The sequence below is a fragment of the Triticum aestivum genome, chromosome 6A, assembly GCF_018294505.1.
Source record: "Triticum aestivum cultivar Chinese Spring chromosome 6A, IWGSC CS RefSeq v2.1, whole genome shotgun sequence".
Lineage (NCBI taxonomy): Eukaryota > Viridiplantae > Streptophyta > Magnoliopsida > Poales > Poaceae > Triticum > Triticum aestivum.
The window spans coordinates 477347906-477362115 of NC_057809.1; the positions used below are offsets into that span (position 1 = coordinate 477347906).

General features: G+C 47.8%; 1 protein-coding gene across 2 annotated transcripts; it reads right to left on the reverse strand.

The window, feature by feature from the left end:
* Positions 1-3091: 3091 nt before the first annotated feature.
* LOC123130787 (cytochrome P450 87A3-like) lies at positions 3092-8505 on the reverse strand. Of its 2 annotated transcripts, none has more exons than XM_044550598.1 (10): positions 8236-8505; positions 7758-8082; positions 7499-7648; positions 7057-7308; positions 6828-6917; positions 6363-6441; positions 6143-6249; positions 4188-4190; positions 3588-3712; positions 3092-3482 (listed from the first exon to the last, which is right to left on the reverse strand). In XM_044550598.1, the coding sequence occupies exons 1-10, from the start codon at positions 8430-8432 to the stop codon at positions 3392-3394; spliced, it is 1419 nt and encodes a 472-aa protein (XP_044406533.1). In that variant the 5' UTR covers positions 8433-8505; the 3' UTR covers positions 3092-3391. The 2 variants fall into 2 exon arrangements, with proteins under 2 accessions (XP_044406533.1, XP_044406532.1); XM_044550597.1 differs by having other exon boundaries at positions 6354-6441.
* Positions 8506-14210: the final 5705 nt, after the last annotated feature.

The following is a 14210-nucleotide window of genomic DNA, read 5'->3' on the forward strand; positions in this document are numbered from 1 at the left end:
GCGAACCGATACAAAATCATGTTAGATGATTAAATACGTCTGGACCATGCAGTCGGACGGTTGTTGGTGGTTCAAGGGTCCACTTTGAAGATACCGTGTCGAAACAAAGATGGGCCCATAACCATAACCAGCTGTTCTAACTTTCGAGTCCCCTTGCAAACCGTTTCTCCATTTCTTTACACAGGAGCGGTAGGACAGTCCGAGCCATTTGACGTCACTTTATCACCTTCGTTTTAGTTTTTTCTTTGAGATAAATCACCTTCATTTTAGTGTTTTGTCAGTCCACTAACTAACAGTAAAAGAGTTTATTTTGGAAGAAAACAGTAGCCTTTTAGGGACGCTCAGTTTTGAGTGCTCAGCCCATCATCCTTTCAGAATAAAGGCCGAGTAGGCCGGAAGCTACCGGTTTTGGGCATAAAAGTACTAGCCCAAGTCGCCCTGAATAATCACGGCCCATGAGCTCGTCGAAAGCCGAACCAGCAAGCGCCCAGCAGAATGGCCGAGCGTGGTCAAGGTCGGCGGCCGCCGCCTCGTCCCCGCCGCAAACCAACTCGAATTGTTCTTCTGCCATGGAAGCACGAGGATGCCGTGAAGTGAATCTCGACGCAGCCAGTAAAGTCAGTCTTTCGATTAGCACTGCATGGATACACAAGTACTCCTAGATTTCTCTTGTTTGATTTCGGAGAGATGCATCGCACATTCGATCTTTATTGCGAACTTGTTGCCGCCAATTTCCTTCCCCTAGCCGCGGACGCGCGCGCCTCTGGTGCAGCACCATGGCCAACGGGAGTGCGCCTCGTGTGTCAGGAGAGTTGGCTAGTTTTAGGCGTTTTGGAAGGGAGAAATCCGTGTACCCAGGCCCAACAGTGGGAAATTTCAACGGAGAAACCATGGAGCACCTGCTCAGATTCTAATTATGTATTCTCTTCGTCCCAAATTAACTGAAGTTCTAATTTTGTTCTAAGTTTTTAAAAATATCTAATTTGACCAATTTTACAATATCAAATTAATATCATTATATTCATCATGAATTATATTTCCGTACCATATAAATTTGATGTGCTATATATTAGCGTATTTTCCTATGTAGTTGATCGGACTTAAATAAGTTTGACTTATGACAAAGCTATAACTTCAATTAATTTGGAATGGAAGGAGTGCTTAATAGATGCCAAAAGTGAGAACCAAACATAGCTTAGTTCGTTGATGGAGTAGTTGTATCTCAGCACCGGATAGGTTTGATGTTACCTCTGTCTCACCTTGAGGGATTATTGAATGATGTACTCCCCCTGTTCACTTTTATAAGACCTTATAGCCAATTCAGATATCACCCAAAACAGTTCAATGTGAGCTGTCTGAAATGTCTTATAAAAATGAACGGAGGGAGTATCTGTTAACTCAGTTGTGGTTTCATCAACCTTGACCTTTTTCACTTGTGTGAGTGTTTCATGTTGTGGCAAATATGCCTACGTTGTATCCTTTTTCTTTTCATTACGTCACTATCCATAACAGTGCGGAAAGAAAGTACGAAGAGTCCCCCCCCCCCAAACCCCATTGTTTTGTTTCGTTTTCTATTATTTTAGAAATTTCCTTTTTATTGTTTTGTCAATAATATTTTATCTGTCAATGAATATTCTAATAACAATGGAATTCAATGATAATAAAAAAAAACTAGACCAGAAGGGGGAGAAGCCCCTACTGATTTATAATAAAGGTCAAGGTCAACCTTGACCTTTTTCACTTGTGTGAGTGTTTCATGTTGTGGCAAATATGCCTACGTTGTATCCTTTTTCTTTTCATTACTTCACTATCCATAATAGTGCGGAAAGAAAGTACGAAGAAGAGTCCCCCCCCCAAACCCCATTGTTTCGTTTCGTTTTCTATTATTTTAGAAATTTCCTTTTTATTGTTTTGTCAATAATATTTTATCTGTCAATGAATATTCTAATAACAATGGAATTCAATGATAAAAAAAAACTAGACCAGAAGGGGGAGAAGCCCCTACTGATTTTTAATAAAGAGGAGAATGTGAGACAACAGTGTCCGAGCCGAGGCTCGAACCTGCGTCGGCCAGGTTACACCACCGCTCCCTGTCCACTGGGCTAGGAGCCCATTCATCAACCTTGACCTTTTGCACTTGTGTGAGTGTTTCATGTTGTGGCAAATATGCCTACGTTGTATCCTTTTTCTTTTCATTACGTCACTATCCATAATAGTGTGGAAAGAAAGTACGAAGAGTCCCCCCCCCCCAAACCCCATTGGTTTGTTTCGTTTTCTATTATTTTAGAAATTTCCTTTTTATTGTTTTATCAATAATATTTTATCTGTCAATGAATATTCTAATAACAATGGAATTCAATGATAATAAAAAAAACTAGACCAGAAGGGGGAGAAGCCCCTACTGATTTATAATAAAGGTCAAGGTCATCAACCTTGACCTTTTTCACTTGTGTGAGTGTTTCATGTTGTGGCAAATATGCCTACGTTGTATCCTTTTTTTTTCATTACTTCACTATCCATAATAGTGCGGAAAGAAAGTACGAAGAAGAGTCCCCCCCCCCCCAAACCCCATTGTTTCGTTTCGTTTTCTATTATTTTAGAAATTTCCTTTTTATTGTTTTGTCAATAATATTTTATCTGTCAATGAATATTCTAATAACAATGGAATTCAATGATAAAAAAAACTAGACCAGAAGGGGGAGAAGCCCCTACTGATTTTTAATAAAGAGGAGAATGTGAGACAACAGTGTCCGAGCCGATAATATATATATATATATATATATATATATATATATATATATAGACCTTACTTGAACAGGAATTCAATGATAATGAAATAGAAGAGCTTGGAATGAAAATTGTTTTCAACAAAATGAAACGTCGTATTCAGCGTTTTCTAAAAAAAATAGCAGATGCTGAGAATCATGTACAAGTACAAACCCAAACACATAACTATTCACTTTCATTTGCAATAATGGTGCAAATATAAGAGATACACAACATATGAGTAGACTCGTACACCATGTGCACGACTAATTACCATCATGGGAAACAATCAACAGTTACCTTTTGCTTGGGTTGTGTGGTGGAGTGTTGCAAGGGATAGCGCCGAACTGCGTTTTGGAATGGAACTGGCCTTGTGTGATTGTAACAATGACAATGTTACCTAATTCATACACAACCCCTTAAAAAACAATTACCTTTTGCTTGGACTAGAGGACTAATATTTCTGTGGTGTGACTACAATACTACTACCAGAGTAACAATGAGCCAAAAAGGTGCCCTAAAACGACCTCAAGGAGTGCTTTACAATCTACATATACCACATTTACATAGTTATTTCTTGACTTTTTGCTGCGAACAGGCAGACTGAGCCGACAAACATGTGATGTCAGTTCTTAGGGAAGAGCTGAATGTGAAAGCCATCTGGGAAGCTCAGTCCTGGGGTACGCATTATGTTACCTCCTTTTACCGTCTTCCATCTGAAATGACGAAACTCAAGGTTAGAAAAGGCCGATTTCACCCTCAGAGTTCTTTCAGTGAAACAGTGTCCATATGTGACCATGTGTACAAGGGACTAACTGCACCTGTATTTTGTCACCAGGCAGTGGATGAAGGTCGCCATCAGGACCTTGCTGAGGTCGGTTCCGACGCAGAACCGGAGACCCCCGCCGAACGCCATGAAATGCTTTGTTCCACCGGTGATTTCCATCTTATCCTGCAGCCCAAGTAAAACCCGGAAGTGTTATTTCTTCAGACAGATAGGTGAGTCAAGACTCTAGACCCAAAAGTAAACACAACACATGACTTTCATATGCACTCTCGCTCACGAAGGCCATGCGTGCATGGACGCTTCTGTAAGCATATATATATATATATATATATATATATATATATATATATATATATATATATATATATATATATATATATATACGGTGACGCTAAAGTGAGCGGGCGCGCAAAATAGCTAATCGTGCGCTCCGGTGACTGCGCCTTCCGCTCACCTAATCCAGAGGGTCTGCTACTCCTCGTAAAACAGTTGGCTGAAAACGTAATGTACATAAATGAGTTACTACCAATTTTCCCGTCTCGCATGCAAAGCAGCCGTCTGCTAATCCTAGTAAATTTTGTAGCAAACACGGTAATGAAATCAAATGTATTACTGACTATCACACCACTCCTACTCCCTGCTAAACAATAACATGGTTGCCATTCTTATAGGTGATCATAAAACAATTACTATATATGGTGTATTCCAGTAATTTCTCTTATAGTAAAACTGCCGGTCCAATTGATTGTCATATTTTTTGTCAAAGATCAGAACTTGACAATGCAAAACTACTATGGGCAGGAGTATAGTAATTGAAGTAAAAGAGTATTTTAGTAACCCTCTCATTAATTCTAGTAAGAAACAGAAAGCATATTTTAGGTGAAGTAAAAGAGTAGTGAGGACTGTTGTAATTCGTCTGGTAATGTAAAAATCAAGCTGGGACTAAATGGGAGTTAAAAATAAGGGAAGTTTAGGAGTATTTTGATTGAATATACCTATTGTGTTAGCGCTCGCAACGAGGCAATTTCTTTTATTAGAAAATTGTTTGCGTACCAATTATTTGTTAGCTGTCAATGCGTGAATCATGGAGTACAGGGCTACAACCCATAATTGAACGATGTTACTTTCTTTTAACAGAAAATTGTATTGCATGGTAATTGAGTTACGACTAGGCATGAGCCAATTACTATTGCTTGTCAAAAGGTAGGTAGTAATCACATTACTATACTCCATTTCTAACTTACTATCAATTTACCATGCCTACCCGTATTGCATGGTAATTGAGTTACGACTAGGAAGGAGCCAACTTCTATTACCTATCAAAAGGAAGATAGTAATCACATTACTATATTCCCTTTCAAATTTACTATCAATTTACAAGGCTGACCAGGGGCTGTTGCGTTCAGTGTAATTAAGGGTGGGGTTGTTTATTGGCTACCGTAACTCATTTAATTCCATTACGTTTTGTACCAACCGTTTTACGATGATTAGCAGGCCCGATGGATTAGCGGTGCGTCACGTGGAGCGGTCGGAGCGCACAATTAGAGTTTTTGCGCTCCCGCTAACTTTAGCAAGCCTATATATATATATATATATATATATATATATATATATATATATATATATATATATATATATATATATATATATTAATCTAGCTTCCATTTGCTTCTACCGCTGTGAGACACTAGCATGGCCGCATCCTTTTCTTTATTCCTACCTGTTCCTTATCAACAGAACAGCGAGGGTTAAGTATCATTTGACGGTATGCTGCTCTAGAAGCTGATTTGACCGCGCGCAAGTGGACTAATCACGTAGCACAATACAGAGGACTGAGCGCTTCTTCTTACCAAACTTTCAGGTTCATCCCCTGTATACACTAACAGAAACTCGACTTCTGTATTTGCTTCACAAATAAGCAGGTATTGAAATAGCACAACTTGCCACATTGATGAATTGCGAATTGGAGTCGTAGAACCCAGACCTGCTTAGAGTACATTACTAGCTAGTCATGATCCCATGCAAATACAGTAAAAATTCTACACTATATATGATTTTGGTACGTTTTTCCGATGTCTCGTGCGGTTCTCTGGCAACCCTATTGCTGGCTAATTAGATAACCACTACACCAAGCGCACTTTTGCTTCCTCTTCTAATATATCCTTCCAAGTTACTAAACTCTATTTAACGTTCCAAGTTGGTAATAAGTCACAACTTGGGAGAAACTCAGAGACTCAAGCAGTGCATGGAGTCACTGACTGAGTGGCCTGACTGAGTGACTGTTGCTATTGCCTTTAATAAAAAAAATGATACGGAGTAGCTTATTTTGATTAGATGTATGACTCCACAAACTTATGGTATGATTTATAGCTGTAGTTGTTTGGATGGCACTGGGAACCTTGGAAGTTCAAGCAAACAAAACCCTGAAGCTACCACTCGCTGCCCACAGAGACACTCCGTCGATGATGGGCCATCCGCCCATGCCGGAAGTTACATTCAGCTTGTGCGCCGCAACCCAACGTTGAGTTCGCTTCCAAAATGAAATGAGCTGGTTTCAGTTTGCATAAATAAAGATGAACGAGCACAAACCTGCCACCTCCATGGGTTAAACGCCAATGGGTCCTCATAAATTTCGGGATTTAGATGCACTGCTGGAGGGCACACCATGACTGCCCACCCTGCTGGAATAGTGTAGCCTGCACCCAAAGGAGGAGAATGCAAAAGGCATTAGATTTCTTAATCTCACGCCATGAACCAAAAAGTGTCTTTATTCAAACATGGCATGGAATCCACCACTCACTCAATGTACCTTTGAATTCAATGTCTTGCAAGGCCTTACGAAAAATCCCGGGCACGATGTTGGCTATCCTTGCTATCTCCAACGTGACCTTCATGAACAAAGGATGCACAGAGGTGGGGGTGTCAGTTTCATCAGTCCTTCAGAGGTTCTAAGTAGTCTAGTGTCGTTAATTTCTTCCTCAGATCTCGTTTCTTTTACTTTTGTTATTAAGATGATAACTAGTACGTTATATCTTCTCTCTCGTGGACTATGCATTTGGTCACCCAGGTAGGGAACACAAAGCAAGCTACTTGCACAATCGCATTTGGTCTGTCAGGGTTATCAACTTTGCCACTATCGTTTTTTGAAGATATTTTGCCACTAGTGCAGCCCTAACTGCCATTCATTAGTCACTGTTACATCGAGTCAATTAATTTCTTAACCGTGCAATTTGCATCATAGCTTAGCTAGGTAGGTAGTCCCGGTTAGGCTCACCTGAGAGGTGAAGGTCATGGACTTGTACTCTGCCCACGTGAGGCCGGCATCCAGGTCCTTCCTGTCCGTAACAATCGCCTCATGCTCCTCCTGACCACACAAAGAGCATTATATCGTCAATTGTTATTTTGCACAAGTAGCTCGCCTAGCTAGTTCTTGCCGCTGCACACAACATCGATCGAGATCGATAGACGTAAAGTCGCATGCAGTTTATACTACAAGTACTAACCGTTAACGCTTCGAGCACCTTCGGGTTCTCGGTAATGAGCCTGATGCCTAGCGTGAGGGCCAAGGCAGTAGTCTCGAAGCTCGCGAAGAGGAGCACGAACATGAGGTCCAGGGCCACGGTCTCGGTAAGGACGGGCTTCTCCCTCCTCAGCTCCTCGATCATCACGTCGAGGAAGTCCTCGGGCTGCCTCCCCTCGTCCGCCATCCTCTCCCTCATCATCCTCTTGAGCACAGTCATGGCGTTCCTTCTCCCCTGCACAGACATGCAATTGCAGCTCCGTCAAGCGTTCCAGGAAGAGAATAGAGAAGCTTAACGGAGTGGGCTCCATGAGAGCCGCCGTTTGACTGGTCGTATCTTGACTTGACACGCATGTGCAGTTTTGTGCACTACGTAGGCCGGTCAAGAAGCATTTGTGGCTTTGTTCGCATGCGCATGTGCGTACCTTCATGCACTCATGATACGCTGTGCCGGGGATGTTCACCGGGAAGGAGATAAGCCCCCGGATGAAGGCCACGAAGTTCTTCCTCAGGCTCTCGGACGACTTGGTTGGCTCGTAACCGATCAGCTTCTTCGCGGTTATGTCGAAGATCATCTAGGACAAGTAACAAACAGGAGATGCACATCAGCAATGGTCTCTAATCTGATGATGTTAAACGCATGCAGTACCAGGTACTCCATGCACAGAGCATGCATGGTCTTACGGTGGAGAGGCCGTCCTTGAGCTCGACGCTCGGCTGGCTAGCCCAGGAGGCGAGGGTGGCGCGGCAGGCAGTGTCCGTGTCGGCGAGGAGCACCGCCCGGAGGTTCTCCTGGCCGTACAGGCGGAGCACGAGGGTCTTGAGGTACTTGTACATGAACCCGTGCAGGGAGCCGACGTTGTCGCGGCCAAAGATCTCGGTGAAGGTGGCCGGGTACCAGCTCTCGAACAGCTTACCCTCCTGCTGGAACACGTAGTGGTTAAGGTCCGGGTCTGCCGACACCACCATCGCCCGGCCGACGACGCTGGTCTTGAAGACGGTACCGTACCTATGCACACACACCCAATCAATGTCAGAGCAAGCTCAGTCTCATGCATACTTACTCCAGTAGTCCAATGTGATCATGAACTGATTGGGTTTGGATGCTGGTACCGTGGTGCATAATATAACAGTGCTCTGCGTGGTTAGCTAATTGCCCTACCTGTTCACCCTGTCCTTGACAAAGGGGGAGACATCGCAGGTAGGATTAGGAGCGAAGAACTGCATGGTCTCGCCGAGGAGAGGGAGGCCGAGGGAGCCCGGGGGCAGCCGGCCGTTCGCCTTGGGGTGGCTCCATCTGTACGTCCACAGGATGAATGCTACGGCCATGGCCAAGGCAACAACCCATAGTGCTTCCATCGACTGCAAGTTGTGACTAGAAGACTGTCAGCTAGTACTACTGTATCGATCGATCGTATTAGATCAAGTCTAGGGCAATGGCGGTGCACGCCGAGGGAAGAGAGAAGAGAAGCTAGCGCAAGATATGGCTGCAACAAGCACGGGGAGCTAAGTTGGGAGATTGCATCTCTTTATATAGCGGTCTCGTCGGAAATGCCGCGGGAGGCTGCCAGGCAGGAACTTAAACAATTGGGAGGAGGAGAATTATTGCCGCAGAATCCTTCCAAGTGTGTATCTTTTTGACGGAAAAACCCTTTCCTCAAGCTTGCGCAAGATCTGCTCTCGTTTGCCGTGGTGTTATGTTCCGACGACTGTGCTACACGCCACAGGGGGTAAGCTGTTGTGTTCTGAACTTTTCAGAGTGGTTAACACTTTCAGTCTGACCGACCATTGTCCGTGAGCATCATTCAGGATAAAAGCATGTACAGCTAGCAATGTATTTGCCGGCTGTTCCCCAGACCATGAGTTGTTCTCTTGGCATCTGTTAGGTGATTAGGCGAAACACTGAGTTATGCACTTAGGTTTAAAAGAAATGGTCCGTGTGTGGCCGTGTCTTCCCATTTTGCCTTTTTGGTTGGACAGTAGTTATAGGTTCAATGTAGATGGCAATTAGTTCGACGGGATCAAACAGTTCGGTTCGGTGGGAATGCGAAGGTCTGTTGTATTAGGAAGAAATCATACTCGTACTTGTGAAGTGTCAAGACTAGCTAGGCTGTCGATCCCATGTAAACTCTGTGGATAAGAAACTAAGAACACCTGGCGGGGTACACAGTAGAACAGTAGAAGAAAAGGGTAGAATATTCACCGGCACACCAGAATTGTCAAATGCCGATCGACAGCGAGTCAACACTTTGTTTTTGTTATCGATCGCTTTTGGCCTGTTGCTGTGAGCATCAGAGCATGCATCGATCTAGTAAGACGTCGCGATCACAAGTGCGGTAGACCCACAGCCCCCAGCTAGGTGTACGTACTGTACCAGCAGAGTGTAGGTACATGTTCTTTCCTTCCAGACTATCTTATGCAAATAATCTACTTGTGCTAGCCCTGAATCAAGCACAGCAGCTGGCATACATGCATACGCATGCATTGCAGATCGACATGGATCGCGGAATCTTCCATGAACGTCATACGCACTGTCGTTGGGACGACTGATTGATCGATCACGCGTGAACTTGTCACGTCAGGTTTAAGTGTGCGCGCGCGCGCGCGTGTGTGTGTGTTCGTGACAAGTGGTTCCACGCACGTACGGCCACGTACGTACGTGCTCGTCCCTTAAGATCCATGCCGCCATTTTCGTCTGCATGTTTGTCGGTCGACACGGTCGTCGTGTCGATCTGGCCGGCCGGGTCGCCTTCCTCCAGATGTTCATGCATGCACCTTTAGCTTACGTACGTACGTGCATGCATATTGCATACACGTGTGCTCGTTCGCGGAGGAGAATTGCACCGTCCTATCAATTCTCCCATTGATTATTTTTTGAAACGAGGCAAAATATTTGCCATTTCCATTGATTAAAAAGAAGAGAATTACCGGTTAATTGACGGAAGACCGAGCTAAAACCGATACAACCCAACCCACATGACATGGGCATCACCGGCCATCCTGGCCACCGACATGGGACACAACCCCGACGGCACATGCCACCAAATGGCCACACACGCAAGCAACCGACAGCTCCGACTTTGACGGCGAGCCTCACAAGGAAGATATGCAGGACTTGCGCCGACCGTGCCCTCCGCAAACCGGAAGAGCACCTCGGACACGCCGGGAAGAACCGACTACCGAAGTCCAAGCCGCGACCCGAGCTCCTCTCGACGCCATCATCGTTGCCAACCAGAAACCAGCGCCCCGCCTCAGCAAACCACGCGGCGAAGATGCCACCATCCACGGCGAAGATGCCGCAATCCACTAGTCTCTCGGTCGTAGCCGGCTCCGAGACGATGCCCCCAATGAGGAGAAAGACGCGAAGACGCCTCCATCGCCTGATCCAGCGGATCTGAGGTTTCCCTCCGGAGCCAAAGACGTGGGGAGGAGCACCTCCACGGCGACGCTTCCAAGAAAGATCACGACACCTGCGGGCGCCGCCGTCGCCGGCTCCGATGAAGACCGGAGCAAGAATTTCTCCCGGAGAGCACCACCCCCACCGACCGCCGCCCACCAATCACCACCCCTGCTGAGGCTGACCTCACCCTAGCCACGGGATCCCACGATCCACCGCGCCCAGGCACGCACCACCCCTGGCCGTAGCCGCCGTCCACCACCGCAACACCATAGTGACCACCACCACCGCAGCAACCATCGCATCGCAAGGAGCAGCAGCAAGAACAGAACCACCAAGGCCAGATCCAGATCGGAGCAGCTCCAGCGAAGCAGCATGGTAGACGAGCAGGCCCTGCACCGCAGCACACCTCGAGCTCCGAAGATGCCACGCCCGTCGCGCCCCACCAGCCACCGCGCCCGCCGCGCGCAGTCACCACCGCGCCCGGCCAAGGATCTGCGCCCCGCGCTCACATCCAGAGCCGAGAGCCGGCCCAACCACGCGCGCCGTCCACTCCCAGGTCACGGCCGGAGCCCGGACCGAGGCCGCCGCCCCGGCGCCCCAACCTCTGGCCGCAGCCGCCGCCAAGCCGAACGCCGGCCGCCCGTCCGCGCCGGCCGCCGCCGGCGAGGTCCTAGATCGGGACCGCCCAAGCGCGAATGACCGCGACCGCGCCTGCGGCCACGCGCCCACCGCCACGATCAAACGCCTCGCCGTGCGCCGAAGACCACCTCCGCCGCGCGCCAGGACGCTGCCCCGAGGCCGAGCGCCGGACAGCTGCCTATCGCCCGCGAGATCCCCTTCTCCCGAGCGACAGCAGCCAGAGAGCGCGCCCCGCCGCCGCCGGCTCCGCACAGGCTTTGCCTGCCGGAGGCCACCGGCGACGGCGTGGAAGAGAGAGCCGGGGAGAGGGGGAGGCTGCGGGGGACGGGGGCCGCCGCCCGTGTCGCCCCGGGGAAGGAGCGGCGCGGGGGCCGGGATGCGCTAGTTTTCGGCAACTCTCCTATTGATTATGATTAATGAATTGATCAGCTCCGCACGACCGGACTGCAAGTATGAACCCGTGACACGGCCGGCACTGGCACGACCGAAGAGCGAAGATCGGTCTTGGAGAGGTGTAGTTGAGCAGCTAACCGAGTGAGATTGGCACGTATCTAGCTAGTATCTCTGTGAAAGTTGGCACTAGTGAAAACAAGTCTCGCTCCTGCTCCCGTAGTGGAGTACATATCTGCATAGCTCCATCGACGCCGTTCTTTAAATGCATCGTTGTTCGCGTGGCTGGTTGGCTAACTCGAGCCGGAGAAGCGTAGTCCACGAGTTATATTCGTGTAGATCGCCATGAGGCGATCGGTCGGTCGGGGGAAAAGGCTGATCGCGTCATTGCTTCCCAACGACCATACGCAGTCTGAGGATGACAACAGATCAATCCAAGAGCGAAGAGATCTGGACATCTAGCTAGAGAATTTGTCAACTAGAGTAGATAGATCGATGCCAAGCGCAAGCAATTCTTAGATTACATCCACACCTGTATAGCCGTAATCTTGTCATTATTCTGCACCTTATTCTTGTTCCGTGGATTCCCTTCCTCTGACCAGTTACCCATGGATTAGTTTAAGATCTCACAAAGATCTTCTACTGGTTGGTATAAGGTCACGAGGGCAAGGTGCGCGTGTATAACTTACACGCGGGAATCATCCGGGCTTATGCCCAAATCTTGGAGATATTCGATGTACCGGAACTCCAACCTCTATCCTTGCCCCGGGAATAAGATGCCTCAACAAAAGTACCAAGGGCATCTCCAAAACCTCAAACCGGACACCGAATCCGTTCGCCTACTGGCCGGAGAACCATGACTTTGGCATCGTACGGTGAGCGGAGAGATGAAGATGTCTGGTGAGTGAAGACAGAGAGCAGCGGAGATGTCAGGATGTGCAGTGAGTGGAGACGAAGAGGCGATGAGAGAGTGAGCAGAGAGGAGTGGTGCGGTGTGGTGCGGACGGCGCCGGAGCCGTGCTCAAATAGGCGCGGCCAAGTGCTCAAATAGGCGCGGCCAAGCGAACAGACGGGCAACCGGCTTCAATGCGGCGCACCGACGAAAGTAGGCTTCTTGGTCGCCGTGTCGGTATTGAAACGGTGTCGCCCACTCGTCTAGTCGCAGGCCCTGTGGAGTCGGTCCACTCTGGAGTGGCCTGACCGACGTGAATATGCAGCTACCGCTTCACGCGAAAAGCGTTTCGGGATTAGAGGTCACGGTCGTGGTGTCCGTTTGGATGCCTGTAAAGCTCCCCTAATTTGCGGCGCCCGAATCACGAAATTTCGCAGAAGCAGGCGCTTCCGTGGATCTATATGGTACCGTGTAGCGTCTCCGAATGTTTACGGGCGTTTCGGGAGTGCGTGTTGGACATGCGAGATATCTAAGGGAGGTGTTACTCTGAAAAAAGACGATTATCAAATAGACGACCATTTCGATTAATTACATCAATGCACAAGCTGCGTTCTTGTTCTCGGGTGTCACTGGATACGCCATCCGTTTGCTTAGCCGCGTCGATAGGTGTCCATCCAAGCGGTCAAAGTCAGACCTCTCTAGCCTCGATCGGTTACGGACCGGTCAAAGTACCAAGTTAAACGCCTCAGCCGATGAGTTTTTTTCCCTTTTCTTTTGAGAACCACCATACCAGGATGCGTATATCTGCCTGCACTTCACGGCACCACACAAATGCCATCTTCATACGAACGTATGCGTCCATGTGCATGCATGCATGCATGCCTCAACACTGTATCCGAAGGCTTATCAAAATGAGACCAACCAAGGGTTAAGGGCATCTTGAACGCAGACCTGTAAATTTCTCGTACGAGTTTGTTTTTATATCCGGACGTGGTTCATGGACATAATACGGGTGAGAGCAATCCAACGCTAATTGCAGCTGTGAGGAAAAAAAGTAGATGGAGACCATGCATATGGTGGAATATTTGTGGGTTGGGAGGACAGAGAAGAGGGGGACCATACATGTGCCGATGGGAGGAGAGAAAGAAGAGGGAGACCATGCATATGATTGGTCAATTGCATGTCTGGACTATGGCAAATCTTCCTCACATTTGTCTCCAAAATACCGGAATTTAGACGTCCGGATAGTTTCGCAGACTGATACAGATCTCCATTGGATTGCCAAAGTGAAGAAATGTGTCCGGTCAGACATATACCGGCGTTTTACAGGTCTTCCTTGGAGATGCCCTAAGAGCATTTACAACTGGACTTGGCAAATCGGACCCCTCACGCGGACGTGAGCGGACGCATCCGCGGACAGTGACTGGTCATGTCTTAAATATTTGATTCACAACCGGATACCTCAAATTAGAAATCTCAAATCCATATTATTACTTGCTATGTAAACAAATCTTTGAGCGGGCGGTTCTGTCGTGCCCATGTTCGGCGACTGGCTGCGCTCCACAGAGTGTTGGTCCGGTCGTCGGCAAGGTAGAGTAGTGCATGGGACACGAGCTGGCTCATGGGACTCAAGGCGTCGCCGTCTTCCATGCCCTACTCTTCATCGTCAGAGCCTGGAACCTGAATGGTGCCGGTGGATGTTAGATCGATGATGGATCCATCCTGGGACGAGCCGGCGACATGCACCATGACGCAGTTGCGGCGCCCGAACTCGTGCACCATACGGGGCACTAGAGAATGCAACTTCGCCTCGCCG